Source organism: Herpailurus yagouaroundi, unplaced genomic scaffold, assembly GCF_014898765.1.
Source record: "Herpailurus yagouaroundi ecotype Mexico unplaced genomic scaffold, PumYag 308, whole genome shotgun sequence".
In the NCBI taxonomy this organism is placed as follows: domain Eukaryota; kingdom Metazoa; phylum Chordata; class Mammalia; order Carnivora; family Felidae; genus Herpailurus; species Herpailurus yagouaroundi.
The window spans coordinates 5,441,246-5,460,034 of NW_024412525.1; the positions used below are offsets into that span (position 1 = coordinate 5,441,246).

At 44.1% G+C, this 18,789-nt stretch overlaps 1 protein-coding gene across 17 annotated transcripts in view; it reads left to right on the forward strand.

The window, feature by feature from the left end:
- The window catches only part of NFASC (neurofascin), a 181,612-nt gene that overhangs the window by 75,104 nt on the left and 87,719 nt on the right, over positions 1-18,789 (forward strand). For 16 of the 17 annotated variants that reach the window (XM_040462109.1, XM_040462108.1, XM_040462113.1 and 13 more), the window contains exon 2: positions 10,925-11,030. The exons of the other annotated variant lie outside the window; for it this stretch is intronic. In XM_040462109.1, coding sequence (XP_040318043.1) covers positions 10,925-11,030 — 106 coding nt within the window. The remainder of the gene's footprint in view (positions 1-10,924; positions 11,031-18,789) is intronic. 17 annotated transcript variants of the gene reach the window in all.

The window sequence follows — 18,789 nt, forward strand, 5'->3', positions numbered from 1 at the left end:
AGTTGGTAAATGTTCAATTTTAGGAGGTAATGTAAAACGTTTCCCAAAGTGGTTGTATCCTTAGCAATGTATAAGAAATCTTCAACGTCTTTCAACACTTGATATGGTTAGACTTAGTAATTTTTGCTAATTGACTGAGTATAAACTGGTATCTCATTATGGTCTTGATTTGCATTTCCCAGATCACCAATATGTTTATTAGCCACATATATTCCAGTTTGTCTCCTGCCTTAATTCTGTTGGTTTGCTATTCTCTTATTTGCTTACAGAAGCTCTTTATATATATTCTTGATGGTAATCTTTTGTCAGGTGTGTGCATACCCAGTATCTTCGCCTGGGTCTTGTCTTTTCATGTACCTTAAAATTTTTTCCAAGTGAAGTTTATTAAGGTATAACTTACGTAGAATAAAATTCACCTGTGTTAGCTGTAGAGCCTTATGAATTTTGCAAACACGTATAGTTATGTAATAACCATCCTCATCCAGATATAGAGCCTCTCCATCATTCCAAGAAGTTCTCATGTACCCCTTTTTGGTTAATCCTCTCCCCACTGACCCCAGTCCTTATTATGTCCCTCCAGTTTGCATTTTCTTTTCTTTTTTTTTTTAACGTTTATTTATTTATTAAAAAAAATTTTTTTTAAGTTTATTTATTTTTGAAACAGAGAGAGACAGAGCATGAACGGGGGAGGGGCAGAGAGAGAGGGAGACACAGAATCGGAAGCAGGCTCCAGGCTCTGAGCTGTCAGCACAGAGCCCGATGCGGGGCTCGAACTCACAGACCGCGAGATCGTGACCTGAGCTGAAGTCGGACGCTTAACCGACTGAGCCACCCAGGTGCCCCAATGTTTATTTATTTTTGAGACAGAGACAGAGTGCAAGTGGGGGAGGGGCAGAGAGAGAGGGAGACACAGAATGTGAAACAGGCTCCAGGCTCCGAGCTGTCAGCACAGAGCCCGACGAACTCACGGACCGTGAGATCATGACCTGAGCCGAAGTCGGACACTTAACTGACCAAGCCACCCAGGCGCCCCCAGTTTGCATTTTCTAGAATATCACACAAATGAAACATACAATATGTAGCCTTTTGAGACTGACTTCTTTTACTTAACACATTGCATTTGAGATGGCTCTAACTCGCTACATGTATCAGTAGATCATGTCTGTTTATTGATAAGTACTACTCTGTTGCATTATATACCACAGTTTATTTATCCCTTCACCCGTTGACAGATATTTGGCTTGTGTCTAGTTTTTGGCAATTCTGAATAAATTTACTATAAATATCCACATGTATGTTTTTATGTAGACATATATTTTTATTTCTCTTGGATAAATACCTAAGAGTGGGATTACTTGTTCATATAGCAGCTGTGTGTTTAACTTTCTAAACAACCACCAAACTGTTTTCTAAAGTGATGTACCATTTTTTATTCCCATCAGCAATATGCAAGTTCCATTTGCTTCGCATCCTCACCAGGACTTGGTATTATGAACTTTTTTGTTTACTGAGCTCTTCTGACAGGTATAAAATGGTATCTCGTTGTGGTTTTAGTTTGCATTTCCCTGTTGACTAAAGATGATGAGTATCTCTCTGTGTGTGGATTTGCCAAAAATACATCTTCGTTGGAGGAAGTGTCTGTTTAGACCCTTTGCCTGTTTTTATTGGCTTATTTGTTTTCTAATTATTCAGTTGAGAATTCTTTGCATATTGTGTGACCAGCCCTTTATCAGATTTGTGTTTTTTAAACATTTTTTTCCAACTTGTGGTTTGTCCTTTATTCTCCTACCAGTGTCTTTCCAATGGCCGTGCAGGGCCACCTAGCCCTCCTGGTCATTTTTCCTGCTGACTCAGGGGCAGGCATAGCTGCGGAGACACACTTGAGGCTGAATTCTCCACCACCACCAGCAATCACCTGGGGGACCTTCTGAAGAGACTGATTCTCCACATTGTTTGCTGTTGTGTTTGGACTGGTCTAATTTTGCTGGATCTGTGGGTGCGAGAGCTCACATCTATCTTGAACTTTCCAGAGCAAATGCCCATCTTCCTTAGTTAGAGAACCTCTTTTGGCTTCAGAACACAGGTCCAGCTGTACTGAAATAACAGTGTCCGATTTTAGCTGGATTTTTTTGCACCTTTGGAATGTGAGATCCACTCACTGAAGCAAGTTATCAAGGAAAGTTAGCGAATCTCTTTTCTTGGAAATGTCATTGTTGAACACTCATGATGCTCAGCCCTGGGCAATTTATTTTGAGGAGAAATAACTTTTAAATACATCTGGGAAAGTGTTTTGAGTTTTTAGAAATACTGTCAAAATTCTGTAATCCATGCAAGCCCATAAGAGAATATGTTAAAAAAATTATTTCTGTCCAGTTTGTATTAATTTATGTGGTAGTAGGTTTTTCTTCCTAATTTGTTTTTGCGTTGACTAACATCAAATTTAATCTGCCAAGAGAAAGAAATGAAGTATTAAAATTGGAAAGAAAGAGATGTTATGATCGCTTATAGATGATACAATTATTTATACAGAATACAAAGAGAATCAAAAACTATTTTTTTAAGTTTATTTATTTAGTGTGTGTGTGTGTGAGAGAGAGAGAGAGAGAGCATGAGCAGGGGAGGGGCAGAGAGAGAGAGAGAGAGAGAGAGAGAGAGATCCCAAACAGGCTCCGAGCTGCCAGGGCAGAGCTTGACGTGGAGCTTGAACCCACAAACTGTGAGATCATGACCTGAGCCAAAACCAAGAGTCAGACGCTTAACTGAGCTACCAAGGCGCCCTCAACTGAAAGCTACTTTTAATTAAACTTTTTATTTTGAAACAATTATAGATTCATTGGCAGTTGTAGCAAATCATACAAATAGATCCCTCATATACTTTGCTCAGCTCCCCCCAGTAGTTTACAAAACGGTAGCACAACCTAACAGCCAGGTTACTGATAATATATGGTCAAGACCAAAACTATTTCCATCACAGCAAGGATCCCTCTTGTTGACATTTTAAAGCCACACCCATCTCCTCCCAACACAACCTACCTTCCTTAACCTGTGGCAACCACTAATCTATTCTCCATTTCAATAATTTTTGTCATTTCCAGAATGTTATATAAATGGAATCACAATATTGTGATCGGCTTCTTTCATCCAGCATGATTATCTGGAGATTTATCTAAGTTACCACACGTATCAATAATTCTTCCCTTTTTGTGGCTGTGTAGTATTCCACTGTACTATACCATAGTTTAACCATTCACCCATTGAAGGATACCTGTGTTGTTTGCATATGGGGTATTATGAATAAAACTGCTATATGCATTGCTGTACAGGTTTTTGTGTGAGCATAAATTCTTTATTTCCTGGGGATAAATGCCCGGAAGTGAACTTGCTGCGTCATCTTATAGTTACGTCTAATTTCTTAAGAAACTGCCAAACTATATTGTAACTCAGATGTACCATTTTACATTTCCACCAGCAATATATGAGGGGTCTAGTTTTTCCACACTTTACCAGTGTTTGGTGTTGCCATCATTTTTTTATTTTAGCCATTCTGATAGGTCTGTAGTGATGGCTCATTTCCCCCCTTTTCATTGTGTGCTTCATTTGCATTCCACTAGTGGCTAGTGATGTTGAACTCCTTTGCAAGTGCTTATTTGCCATCTGAGTATCTACTTCAGTGAAATGTCTCTTGGCCATGTTCCAATTGGATTGTTTGCATCTTTGCTGCTGAGTTTTGGAAGTTCTTTATATATTCTAGAACTAGTTTTTTGTCATATGTGTGATTTCTCCCACTCTTAATCCTCTTTTGCAGAGCAGAGTTTTTAATTTTGGTGAAGTCCTGATTATCGTCTTTTTTATTTTATGGATCATGCTTTTGGCATCAAACCTAAGAACTGTTTGTGTATCCCTAGATCTCAAAGATTTTCTCCTGCTTTAATTCTACAAGTTTTACAGGTTTGCATTTTACATTTAAGTCCACCATCCATTTTGAGTCCATTTTGTATAAGGACTTGGGATGAGATTCTTTTTTTTTCTTTCTTTTTTTGTCCTATGGATGTCCAGTTACTCCAGCACCATTTGTTGAAAAGGCTGTCTTTCCCTTCATTCCCCTATTGCTTTTGCATCTTTGACAAAAAGCAGTTGAGCACATTTGTGTGGGTCTACTTCTGGGTTCTCTATTTTGTTCCATTGATCCATGTGGCTGTTCCTTTAGCAGTAGTGCTGGATTTATATAATGAGTCTTTCAGTTGGGTGGATGGGTCCCTCCCATGTGTTTCTTCTTTTTCAGGATTCTGTTAGCTATTCTAGTCCCTTTGTATTTCCATATACATTTTATAACAATCTGTCTGTATCTACTAAAAATCTTGCTGGGATTTTGATAGAGATCACATGGAGCCAGTATATCAATTTGGGGAGAATTCACATATTTATCGTGTTGAGTCTTCTAATCCATGAGCATCCTGTCCTGTCTCTCTGTTGAGATTTTGATTTTTTTGGTAAGTGTAGCGTGGTTTTCTGCATACAAATATTGTACATGTTCTGTTCATTTTATACCTAAGTATTTCATTCTTTGAGGGACTGTAAATGGTATTGTATTTTTAATTTTCCTGTATGTTCATTGGTTGTATGTAGAATACAGTTGGTTTTTAAAAAAAATTTTTTTTAACGTTTATTTATTTTTGAGACAGAGAGAGACAGAGCCTGAACGGGGGAGGGTCAGAGAGAGAGGGAGACACAGAATCCGAAACAGGCTCCAGACTCTGAGTGGTCAGCACAGAGCGCGACGCGGGGCTCGAACTCACGGACCGTGAGATCATGACCTGAGCTGAAGTCGGACACTTAACCGACTGAGCCACCCAGGCGCCCCTATTTGCTAACATTTTTAAAGGATTTTTGTATCTATATTCATGAGAGGTATTATTGATCTTTAACTTTCTTTTCTTTTTTCCTGTCTTTGATTTTGGTATCAGAGTAATATAGCTTCATAAAATGAATTGGGAAGTGTTGTCTCCTACAGTATGGAAGAGATTTTCTAAAATTGGTGTTGATTCTTTTTTAAAAGTTTGTTAGAATATTTCAGTGAAGCAGTCTAAGCCGGAAAATTTCTTTTTTGGGAGTTTTTAAATTGTGAATTCAACTTCCTTAATTATTATAAAGCTGTTTAATTATCTGTTACATATTGGGAGTTGTGGTTGTTTGCATTTTCAAGGAATTGGTCCATTTCTACTGTTTTTAAATTTATTTGTGTAGAGTTGTTGATAGTGTTTGTTTATTTTCCTTTTGATGTTTGGAAGGTCTTTAATGACCTCTCCTTTTTCATTTCTGATATTGGCAATTGTGTCATCTTTTTTTTCTCTTCTTCAGTTTTGTTAGAGGTTTGTCAATTGTATTGATCTTTTCAAAGAACTAACTCATGTTAAAAAAAAAAAAAAAAGAACCAGCTCATGTCATTGATTTTCTATATTGGTTTTGCTTTCTAGTTCATTGATTTCTGTTTTTCCTTCCTTCCTTCCTTCCTTCCTTCCTTCCTTCCTTCCTTCCTTCCACTTACTTTGGGTTTATTTGGTCCTCTCTTTCTACTTTCTTGATGTGGGACCTTCCATTATTGACTTGAAACTTTTTTTCTTCTCTAATGTCTGTATTTAGTGCACAAATAAAGTCAGGATAAAAATAATGATGTGGACAATTTCAAGCTCCTCTTACAGATAAAGAGGTAATTTTCCTAGTAAGTAAAAATTCCCTCAAATTGCTAAGAATAAACCAACTGCCTGGTAGAGAAATGGGCAAAGAATAGGAACAATTAAAGAAAAGGAGGGGCACCTGGGTGGCTCAGTCGGTTAAGCGTCCAACCCTTGGCTTTGGCTTGGGTCATGATCTCACAGTTCATGGGTTTGAGCTCTGTGTTGGGCTCTGTGCTGACGGCGTGGAGCTTGCTTGGGATTCCCTCTCCCTCTCTCTCTTCCTGCCCCTCCTCACCCCCAAAATAAATAAATATTAAAAAAGTAAAAATAAAGAAAAGGAAAATACTCAACTCACTCATAATAAGAGAACCACAAAAGAGACACCAATCTCAGTGCATTAGATTGTCAAAGACCAAACAACAACCTAGTAATACGCCATATTGGAGAAGTGGGAAACAGAAACTCAAATATTGCTGGTGGGAGTGTTTGTCTCAGCCTTCATGGAGAGCAGTTTGGCCACATTTTCTTTGACCCAGAAATTCTGTATCCAAGAACTTATCCCAAAAATATTCTTGCAAGTGTGAGAAATCACATATATCCAAGGATCTGTATTGCAGCAATTTTTTGCATCCAATGATCACAAATATCCTAACTGTCTGAGAGTAAGGGATGGAGCAAATAATTAGGATATGTTCATACAATAGGATACTATGCCACTGCTAAAAGCAGTTTTACATGAGCTAATACAAAAAGATATATAAGATGTTTTCTGAGAAAAACAAGGTAGATGAAAAATATGTATCATATGTTGTAATTTTTTTTTTAATTTTTTTCAACGTTTTTTATTTATTTTTGGGACAGAGAGAGACAGAGCATGAATGGGGGAGGGGCAGAGAGAGAGAGACACACAGAATCGGAAACAGGCTTCAGGCTCCGAGCCATCAGCCCAAAGCCTGACGCGGGGCTCGAACTCACGGACCGCGAGATCGTGACCTGGCTGAAGTCAGATGCTTAACCGACTGCGCCACCCAGGCACCCCTGTAATTTTTTAAAAAAGGTATAGCTATGCGTATACCACCAGCCTCTGGAAGGATACACAAGAAACTGGTAACAGTGGATGGCCAGGGGGAGGGGCTGAGTAGAACTGGGAGGCTGGGGATTGGGGTTCGGAGGGGAATTTACTTATATATACTCATATACTTATATATATTTTATTATATACTCTTTTGTATCTTATGAGTTTCATATCATGTGAAGGGATTACATATTCAAAAAAAAAAGTAAAATAATTTTTTAAATGCTTAGCTTAGGGACGTCTGGGTGGCTCATTTGGTTAAGCATCCTACTCTCGGTTTCAGCTCAGGTCATGATCAGAAATAGTGACAGAGACAGAATAAGTCTTTATTCCCTGTGCACAGACTAAATATCCAGGGGGAGAAGGGGCATGAACCAAGACTCAGGAAAATTTCGATTTTATATGTCTTCAGAAATACACACTTACACAATTATAGGATTCTAAGGCAAGAAAGTGTTGGAGATTCCCCAGACCCACTTTTATTTTGTGACTGAGGGCAGGACAATCTGAGAATAAACATTTGTTAAGAAGAAATCTGTAAACACTCCCCAGGCAGACATTAAGGTAGGAATGCCAGGAGATAACAGTTTGGGAGCTGGCAGACATTCCTTCTGTCATCAGTTGGACATACTCTGCCTTCTCCTTGTCGCTGGGGAACACATTCCACTGCCCACCGTGGCCCCCCTGTAATGCAGGCCTCATTCAGATGAACCCAGAAGGTGTCTGGCCTTCTGGAATCTGGAGGCAGTGCCCAGCAACCTGGGAGTGGTCCCCACCCATCTGTGACTGAGAGCCACTCTTGCAGCCTGTTGGACATCAAGTGTCTTTGTTGATCATGGTTCCTCCCCAGAGCATCAGGTGTCCGTCCTGGAAACTTCCTACCCCTGGGTCAGGTGGAGGGTCTTCATCATGGATTCCAAGGCTCCCTTCTCACTTAACCCTGAAGTCCTGTGAGCAATGATGATAAATAAAAACATTGGTGGTGATTATAACCTCCTCATCTTTAAGGTTATCTGTCTGTCTGTCTTTATATCTGTCTATCTCTCTTTAAATCACAGCTCTCATTCGATACTCACAGCAATGTGATACTCATAAGGCCAATGTGATCCCTAATTTTCAAATAACAGTAAAATATTTGTACAAGGATTTGGTTCTCAAGTGCTTTCCTATACATTATCTCATAGCAGCCCTCCCAGTGCCCTCATGCAGGCAAGGGAAGTTTTATTAACCCAGATATACAAATGGGGATATTAAAGAGGCAGGTGTGGGATAGTGGGCCTTTGGGATACGAACATGTCGGTTTGAATACTGACTCAATGGGCTTATTACACCTATTTCCTCCAGTGTAAAATGGGGATAATAATATTTGCATCCTTTGTCATCAGACTGGATTGTTGTTAGGATTAAATGACTATAGTTCCAAAGGATTTCAAGAATTAGCATTCGAATGGTTTCTTGTTTCTCAATCTAACATTTAAAATTTATTTTTATTTTGGGGTGCCTGGGTGGCTTAGTCAGTTAAGCTTCTGACTTCAGCCTCAGGTCATGACCTCACAGTTCATGGGATCTAGCCCCACATGGGACTCTGTGCTGACAGCTCAAAGCCTGGAGCCTGTTTCAGATTCTGTGTCTCCCTCTCTCTCTGCCCCTCCCCCCGACTTGCACTCTGTTTCTCTCTCTCTATCTCAAAAACAAATAAAAACATTTTTTAAAAAATTAACAAAAATTGTTTTTTTTTTTGAAAATGTTTTGCAAAGGAGGAGAGAGATTAATATAACGAACCTGATGTACTCACCATTATCTGCAACAGTCACCAGTACAAGGCCAGTCTTGTCTCAGCTATACCTCTATCCACCCTTTCTTCTTTTGCTTTATTGACCTGTTTTCAAAATAATGAAGTATTTCCCTAACATCCTCAAGATGGGTTGTGTGGAGTTTTAAAAGTTATTCTTAGGGATTCATAACATATTTGTTATGTTTCAATCTATTGCAGATATGATCCTTACTGCTATACAGCTTGACCAAGGAAACCTTATTCTGGTTGACTTTTGAGTCCTTTTGGCATGATTCTTGTAGTCTGTGACACTGCATTTGCTTTTTTTGGTTTGACGAGATGTTCTAGACTCATCTTGTACGTTTACTGCCTCAGATGTTTCTTCAAAGAAGCCTGATTTCTTTGTGGGGGGATAGTATTTAGAGTTCCTAAACAGATCACCAGGGGTGCTCAATCTTACTGGGATGATCCTTGTTTCTAGGTATTACAGTGAACAAGGCTAGGGAGTATGTGGTGTGTGTGTGTGTGTGTGTGTGTGTGTGTGTGTGTACACATATGTACAGATAAAACATATGAAGTTCATATTGATACTCCAGTTCACAGTCAGGGCTGCAGACTTTTCACTTGATCTCTCAATCTTACATCTGTATCACCTTTCAAGAAGAAAACCTTTTTTCTCAGCAATATCAGTATCAGTATATTGCAATATCAATATATCAGTATATTGCTGAGAAATCAGTATTCATTTGACCTATCCCACGATATATTACAAAAGTCTCAGAGTAACAGTAACATCAGTAATATGATTATTGAAAACAGTTTAGGGTTGGGATGGCACAGGAAAGAAGCAGTTCTTTTTATTCTTAGCCGTGTCTTTCCAAGGATATAGAGTCAAATTACTGTGTTTTAGTTTCTGTGTGTGTAGGGCCAACCAACTGGACACATAAACTCATTTGTGGATTTTATTTTAATTTCAGGCATTTCTTTTAGAAACAGTAATTGTGCTTTTGTAAGTGTGTCAGGTATTTACGTGTTCCAAAGTAAATCCACAAAATAAGGTCTATTCAAAGCCCAGTTTCTGTCCCTGCCCTGTCCACTTCAATCCCTCGCCCCTACCCGGTAGGTCTTTTAATTTTTATTTTATGCTTTATCCTTTTATTATCTTTTTATTTTATTTTATTTTTTTAAATTTTTTTTTCAACGTTTATTTATTTTTGGGACAGAGAGAGACAGAGCATGAACGGGGGAGGGGCAGAGAGAGAGGGAGACACAGAATCGGAAACAGGCTCCAGGGTCTGAGCCATCAGCCCAGAGCCTGACGCGGGGCTCGAACTCACGGACCGCGAGATCGTGACCTGGCTGTAGTCGGACGCTTAACCGACTGCGCCACCCAGGCGCCCCTATTATCTTTTTTAAAAAATAAGTGAATACATATTTACCTGTGCATTCCTGCCCCTTTCTTGAATAAATTATACCATATTAAGCACACTTTTTCCTATCATGTTTTTCTTCACTTACTAGTAGAGATCACAACATAGGTATACAGAATATATTTCAAATGGATTTCTAGAACTGGGATTGCAGGCCAAAGATTGACTAAGTGCCTGTGTAGTCTGATAGATGTTGCCACATTCCCTTCTACAGAGGTGGATTTTATCATTTCCTGCAGACACCTTTTAATGTTAAAGGAAGTGATTAAGTGAGATGTGTCATCTGCACCCGAGAAAGGTTAAATGGTTGCCCAGAGGGACTGGCACTGGGCTTGAACTTGCAAATTCTAACTAATGGCCTGGTGGTCTGACTCACTCTACAGTACCTTCTCCCCACTTTACAGATGAAGAAAATGAGACACATGCAGGGAAATGATCTACCCTAAATGTCATAACAAACTAGAACTTCAAATTCATGTCCCCTGACCCTAAAATTAGCTCTCACTTCTATATGCTATAGATTTATTTATGGTGAGCTCAGTTTGGTTACCTGTAGGTGGGGAAGAAAAACATAATAGTTCTCCTAAGTTAAGACAATTAATGAGATAATTATGGTAAATTCCCCCATAGGTACAAGAGAAATTCTCCAAGATACAGCTTACCTCCTTTAGGTGATGGGGAATCCGCAATTAGATCTCGATGTCAGGGCACTCACTAATAACGATCTTAGGAATGAGAGAGACCACCAAAGTCTGACACGTTTAGGCACCTTGCAGAATCGCTGTCATTTCTTGCACAGCACCTTGAATCTCTTTAAACAAAGATGTCATTGTGCTATGGAAAACTTTCCAAATGGTTGTGGACAAAGATGTAATTTCCCAGTGAGTGAACAAGCTGCAAACCACAAAGCCTTTTCTCTTTCTTTCCTAGAGTGACCCTGGGGCTCTTCTTTGTGCTTGCTTTGTGACAGGTTGGTTGACTTATGTGCAATTTGGGACCCTGGAGTTTTCCTTCCTGCTGTGGGCTGGAAGAGAGCCTCTGGTTTTGCAAGAAGGAGGCTGAATGAGGCAGAGACGGTGAGTGTGTGAGCCCTCGGGCTGGTGCACAAGACTGAGAGGTGGGGGTGGGGGGAGATTCTTGCCTCCTGCCCCTTCTCTCTGATGAGCCAAGGTTCTTTGGCCCCCAGAGTCTTGTGAAAGGACATACCCTTCCTTCTCCCTCGAGTCGGCCACAGAGCCAGATCTCCAGGCTCTCCTTTGCAAGGAGGCTGGCACTGGGGAAGCAGTTACTCCTTTTGTCCAGCAGATGCAGTCAGCGACATTAGTCTTGTCATTGTCCCAACTGTCCACCTGAATTGAAAGATTGGGAAACAGCTTTGTGACCCCCAACCCTCCCCCCCCTAGCCTGGCCTCTACAACCTGGGAGCCTCCTGAATGACAGTTTCAGCATATGGGGGGCAGTCTGGGAACCCCTCCTCTGGGCGGGGAATTGGGCCCTGGCAGATGGACAGCTGTCCACGGCGCAGTAAGCCAACCCGAGGCCGACATCACTGACACAGACCCTGTATGCACGGCCTGCATTGTTCCATTCTCGGCTAGATTTTCCTGCTGCCCCACGGCTCCTGTTTTAGTCTCAGGCTGGCTGGGGTGGCAGGGGAAGAAATGCGGGAAGAGAGGGCTACAGTTTTAACCCAGGAGTTATTGGTGACAGATCACAAGCTAGCAACCCAGAGGTCTGAACAGGGAAAGGTTTCCTCATTCTTGGCTTTGGGCACCTCTGCCTCATGGCATTTTGTCTTTCTCCAGCCCTCTTTCCAGACGTCTTCTGTTCTCCCAGGAGTTGGAGATGGGGCTAGAGCAGAGCGGGGAGGGGAATGCAGGGAGGGGGTCAAAAGGTGGGAGCAGAGCATTGCTGACATGGATTCCAGATCTGGACACAATCCAGCTCCACTTGCTCGGTGACTTTAGGAACGTTTCTAACTGCTCTAGGCCTGAGTTTATACGATGGGGACGGTAATGAACGTCTTGTAAAGATTAAGTGTATAAAGAGCCCTGCGCAATGCCTGGCATGTAACAGGTGTTCAGTAAATGAAAGTTACTATTATTTATCCTATCAACAGAGCTCAGATATGCTTGTCTTATCAAAGTAGTTTCTGTGTGGGCCTTTCGGGGGCCACAACTGGCTTCCGACACTGTCAGGTTTCAGGGACCGCTTGGGAATTCCAAATGACCGCGGGGCTTTTCAATGGATCATTGTTACTAAGTATCGAACTTGAATGTACTGCTTGACACTGGGGGTGGGGGAGGTGCCATTCTTTTGTTTTACTGTATTTGGAGGACCCTGATTGCAAAAGTGGTATATACCAAGCTATTTTCATGAGCATGTAAAGATAGGTAACACAGCATGGGAACAGACCCCCGGGTTTGCGACAGAACCCGGAGGTCGTCTGTTGTGTTACCGTGCCCCCTCTCTGCATGCACTCTCCCCCCTGTGCCCCCCAAAGCCCGTCACCACCCTCCCTGGGCACCGTAGGTGGCACCCCCAGACCCCCGCCTGAGGAGCCCCTCCCTTGTCAGGTGATAGCAACTTCACAGCGCGACAGCACATCTGGCTAGCAGCCCCAGTCTCGCCCTGAGGCGTGCTGCCTGATGCCGAGCAAACCTGTGCTAGCTCGCACGTCGGAACACTTCCAATCTGATCAGCAATCCCTAACACTGGTTCCAAGCTTTCTTTTTATAGTGTGTCCGTTTCATTATGCCATTCAACTTTCATGACAAGTCAGTGGTGCGAGCAAGGCTGGTGTCCTCATGCCATTTGGTCGATGAGTAAACTGGGGCTCAAGAAGTTATTTCTCCAGGGTCCACAAAATTTATTAGCAGCCGAGCCCATTCTAGAATTTAGTTGCCCAGAATTACGGGCTGTTTCTGGCCGTGACACCGCACTGTGCCTCCAGGCAGAGGCACCTGCACAGCACGAGGGGTCACAGGGCCAAAGGACTTTCAGCCGCATAGAGAAACCTTAAAAAAAAAGAAAAGAAAAGAGTGCAGAGAATACATGCGAGCAGGCACATATGGCTGTTGAGGGAACAATAAGTTCTGAGAACAGGAGAGCTGGTCCAGCTTTTTTAGAGGGTGACGATAATCGTCATTATAATAATCAGCGCTCTGAGTACTCCCCATATGCACCGGGCACTGTGCTGTGTACTTGACGTGCATTTTCCATTTTATCCTCACAACAAACCTACGAAATAGGGCCTATTATTATTCACATTTTATCAGTGACAGAAATACAGGAAGTTTAAGGCCTGTACCCAAAGCTGCACGTCTAAGAAAGTGCCAGCACTTTGAATTTGAATCTGGGCAGTCCAGCCGTGGGACCCACACAGCTGGGTTTGGGGTGGCCTGTTCCAAGTGTTCCCGGAAACTCTGGGTAGCCTCTTCTCAGTCCGCCTCCAGCCAGGTTCCAGGTGGGAATATGTTTGCGGAAGCCTCATGGGGCAAGTCCTCTGTTTCTGGGTCTTCCTTCCCTCTGGCTCTTCCCCTTTTGTTCTGAGGCCACTGCCATCTGGAGCTGCCCCAGGCATCTGCTGTCAGCACACTCCTCCCTCCCCACGTGAGGCACCTTCCCCACTCAGACTCTTAGCTCCCCTCCCTCCTCTCCCCCACCCCGCGCTCCACCTCCGGGTCCCCACCAGGCGCTCAGAACGGACACCTGCCCTCTGACGCAAGACAGAGAAACCCCTCGGTTCTCCAGGCCTTCAGTTTCCCAGATGGATCCATTCGGTTAATTGCACTCACACCCCTAAGCCTTTCTGCCCGAGCCTCCTCTCTCCAGACACACGGTAACAGGCCACCTCGGGCAGCATGGGCTCAGGACACCATGTGGGGTGATCGAGAGGGGCCATGGGTCTTCGTTAGGAACTGTTTTGCCCCAAGACCAATCCCAGGCCCCTGAGGCAGTGCCCATGCTTAGCCCCCTTCTCCTGGGGGCGCTGAGATCTACAGGCTAGGTGTGGAGACGTGGTAGCAGCAGTGAGGTAGGTCAAAGCTATTCCCCTAATAGCTGTCTACACCATTTCTGCCGAAACGATGCGTTCTCTTCTCCATTCCTCAGCCTTTTCTGCTGCCCCGCTAAACCCACCTTTTCAGCAGAAGCTGGGCTGTTGAGTTGGAGACACCAAGTCGCTTCTGAGTTTCTATTTCTAATAAGAGGACCACATCTGTAGCAAAGGGAGCCCCTTCTACGTGCTGATGCACGCGCTTCTCAGGGCACAAGACACAAAGCTTTCCCCTGCACCGCTGGAGCCGATCTTTGGTGTAAGCATTGTAGCTGCCAGCACTTTGCACCAGACTCGCAGACACGTGGTGCATCTTCCAACGCAGGCAACAACCTTCCCTTGTCTGTGCCACCTCCCTCCTCCAGGCTCCTGCATTTTCACACCCCCGGCCTGCAGGAGCCTGCCGGGGTGGCAGTTGGATCCGGACTGATGTCTGTCTGGGATGTAAATGGAGGGGGCTGGAGGGAGACAGGGGGGACAGATGCCACTCCCTCCTGCTGTCTTAGCCCTTTCCTCCCTGTGCCCCTTTAGCAGCCCAACAGGAATTTTTAAAACGCAGCTGGGTGTGCGCTGTCCTTGGAATCTCAGCTGCTACACCCATATGGATAGCGGGTTGGAAGTTACCTCCGCAGAACTGACATGGCTCCCTCTCTGGGGCTGACTCTAGCCAGGTGCAATTGCCACCATTGGCCATGGGGCATTGGTGGATGAAGCTGGTATGAATAAGGGGTAGGAAGGGCTTGGGATCAGGAGACCCCAGCAGAGGCAGGAAAGAAAGGGGCCCACCGCTGCTCTGGCTAGTCTGGGATCTTGCAGGAGCCTCCTTTGCCCTCTGGTCTGAAGCAGACAACTACTGGGCACATCACCATGTGTTAGCTTTAAGACTGATATTAACTCCTTGGCCACAGAGCCAAGGCTAGTTGCACAGGCATTGTTGTGCCTTTCATACATCTACAAAGTAGACTTCTGTATTCCAAAGCCCAGCCTGCCCAAAGCTATGTAGCGATGCAATACACCGGCCATAACTTGGAAAAAAGGGAGAAAGGACCAGTGACTTTTGAATGCTGGGTTTGTGCCAGGCCTTGGTTTAGATGCTATACATATAACTTAGCCCGTTAACTGATTTAAAATGAATTAACTCACAACAGTTCATTGAATTAATAATCACTGAGGGGAGCCTGGGTGGCTCAGTCGGTTGAGCGTCTGACCTTGGCTCACTTCCTGATCTCGTGGTTCGTGGGTTTGAGCCCTGTGTCAGGCTCTGAGCTATCAGCACTGAGCCTGCTGCAGATTCTCTGTCTCCCTCTCTCCGTCCCTCCCCTGCTCTCACTCTGTCTCTCTCTCTCTCTCAACAATAACCAAACATTAAAAAAATTAAAAAAAATAATCATGGAAACAACCTTTTATGAAGTGTATTCATCCCACTCTTAAAGACAAGAAAACTTAGGCTCTAAGAGAGAGTAAACACATTGCTGAAGACCATGCAGCAGAGGGCACCTGGGTGGCTAAGTCTAAAGTGAAGAGTCCGCCTCTGGATTTTGGCTCGGGTCATGATCTCACAGATCGCGGGATCAAGCCCCACGTTAGGCTTCTGTGCTTACAGCAAGGAGCCTGCTTGGGATTCTCTCTCTCCCTCTCTCTCTGCCCCTTCCCTGCTTGTGCGCGCTCTCTCTGTCTCTCTGTCTCTCTCAAAATAAATAAATAAAAAAGATCACGCAGCCTGTGGACAGCCGAGGTGGCACTGAAGCCCAGGTGTGTGGCTCCAAGTTCATGCCCTTTCCATGTGCCAGAGGAATTCTCTTGAAGCCCCATCTCTGAATTCATGTCTAGTGAGTTTTCCCTGGTCTGCATGGTTTCCGAGCTAGTTCATTGTTCACCTCTATTGATTAAGCCCAGCCCTCTTCTGTTTTGAGCTGGAGCTTATTCCTGTGAAGGATGCAGGAAAGACCTAGAAGCCACCGCCCTCGCCCTCAGAAAGCTCACAGTCTGATTAAGGGACTGAAGGTCCTCCCTCTTTCCTGCACCCCAAACAAGCTTCTCCTATAATCTTATCCCTCTTTTCTTCCTGCTTGAGTTCAGTCTGTGGTTTTCAAATGGCTTCAGAACCTTGGTCTGTTGAAACCAGGCTTAGAATCCCACAAATAGAGGGCGGGGTAAGCAGCTTAACATGACTGACGTTGGGAGCAGATGGGTCCAGATGGTAGGTCCTCGTGTGGACAGTGGCCTGGGCTTCAAATGGAACACCCCACTCAAGGAGCCTGGGAGCCCACTGCTCAGAGCCTGGGGTAGGAAGCTACATTTGAAAGGAAGATGGCTGAGGTTTTGCACAGCTGTCTTCCCTTAGGAAAGCTTCTGAAAGGGATGGGGTTTCCTACCTGTTCTCTCCGCGACATTCCCTCTGTACAGCATTTTGCAATTTTCTATGGAGTTAGGAACAAAACTGTGACTCCCGAAGGTGGCATACAAAAACTTAGCCCTCCGTCTTTTGTTTGAAATCAATATCCATGATGTTAAAATCCTCAATCCCCAAGCCGAATTCTTCCTTAAACTTTTCAACTGACAAATGTTACAGTTTTCTTCATAAACCTCGTAAATTTTGACAAACGTGTTTGATCCCATTAAGAAACTTAGTTCCTTAAATCCCTTTGAACATTTGAAACTGTGTCTGTCACTTTTATCATTAACTTTCCTTTTTGAAATATCACAGTTTTGTAACAAGAGCCTTCCCAGTCCTTATGTGATTCTTTTTTCTTTATTTTTTAAAGTATTTTATTTTCTTCTTTTAATGTTTATTTATTTTTGAGAGAGAGAGAGAGAGAGAGAGAGAGAGAGAGAGAGAGAAGGAGGGGATCCGTGTTAGATCCACAGGATCCAAAGCAGGCTCTGTGCTGACAGCAGAGAGTCTGATGCAGGGCTTGAACTCACCAACCGTGAGATCACGGCCTGAGTCAAAGTCGGTGCTCAACCGACTGAGCCACCCAGGTACCCCTGTAATTCTTTTCTCTCACTGATAGTTTAAATAACAGCTCTATTGAGATATATTTCCCATACCATACAATTTGCCTATTTAAAGTATACAGCTCAATGATTTGTAATATATTCACAGAGTTGAGCACTCATCACCAAAATTAGCTTTAGAACATTTTCATTGCCTTTGCCCTCCAACCCCCACAAAACCCCTACCCATTAGGGATCCCTCCCCCTCCCTCCACTCTGGTCCTTCTCTAGCCCTGGACGATACTAATCTACTTTCTGCCTCTATGGATATACCGACTCTGGACTTTTTATATTCATGGGATTATACAATGTGTAGTCTTCTGCGACTGGCATCTTTCACTCATTATGATGTCCTCGAGGTGCGTCCATATTGCAACATGCCTCGGTGCCTCGTTCCTTTTTATGGCTGAACAATACCGCGTTGTATGGATGTGCCACATTTTATGTAGCCACCCATTGGGTGAGGGACATTTGAATCATTCCACTTTCTGGCCGTTATCAGTTATGCTACTGTGAACGTTCCTGTACAGATTTCATGTGGATGTGTGTCTTCAGTACTCTCTGGTCCATACCCAGGAGTGGCGTTACTGGGTCACATGACAACTCTGTGACTCACCTCTGTGACCCTGGGTCTTGTCATACTAAATGCAAGCCTCCTTCTCTGACCTTTTACCTTCAGTGTTCATCTTTTCTCCCTCCTGGGTCCCTCCTTCTTACCTTACCCAAATCTTGGGCCCCACCGTTGGAGACCTGTCACAGAGGATTATGATCACTTCCCCTCCAGCCTTGCACTGAGCCACTTTCCTTTAATGGCAGGCCCCAGGGAGGCAGCTGCTGCCATCCTGGATGTCTTCCCTACCCACTCGGAGAGGGGGTGGGAGCCTCCCCATCCTCTCTCTCCAGCTGTGAAGAAAGATGTGCGTCTAATTGCTGTGAAACTTTCTCCCTGAGGGTAAAAAGACAGGGAGCCAGACAGTGAGAAGCTAGGATGCTGAGTGGTAGGGAGGTGGGGGCTCCTTCCTCCTTCCTGGAGGTGCCAGGATTCCTCTCCAAGGGGGTCCTCCGAGGCCATCTTTCCTGGTGTCAGTTTGGTTTATGCTGACGGCTCTGAGGTGGAGGCAGTCCGCACACCCTACGTGTTAACTTCTGTTTCCTTTATAGGTAGTCTTTATGCAGAAGGAGACTGGTCAGAGCTCAGTTAACCACACACAGGGCCAGTGAGTGGAGCCTGAATCATAGGAAGTCACAAACAGCCACAAACCTTATTCAAGCCGGCATGTGAGGTCTAACAGCCCTCAGCTACGCTGGCGACGCTGGAGGGACTGTTCCATTCCATGCGTGTTTCCTAGTCCTGCCTCTCAGAGGACGAACCAAGAAGCGATAACAATAAGGGGGAGAAAACGCACAGCCCCCGAGAACTTCAGACAGCTGGCTGGATTATAGTACTGGCAGGTTCTTCCCGGTGTGACCAGCAACCGCTGGCCCATATGGGAGCTGTCAGCAGGGCTGGGCCCTGGACCAGGCCACCTGTATACTTTGGGCTCCCTTGCCAGGCCAGGCTGAGATGTGCCAGGCTCCAGTTGGCCTGGAGTCAAAGAGCTGAGACGATACAGCAACCCCTCTTCCTCCGAGTGTCAGGCTCTATGTGCGAGGATGTTCACTGTGGCATTGTTGTGATGGGAAAACAAAAATAAGGAAGAGCAACCTAGAAAAGTCTTTTACGAGTAGATGGTCAAAGGCTATGGGGTGGACGCTCACGGTGCAGTTACGAAAGAGAACAC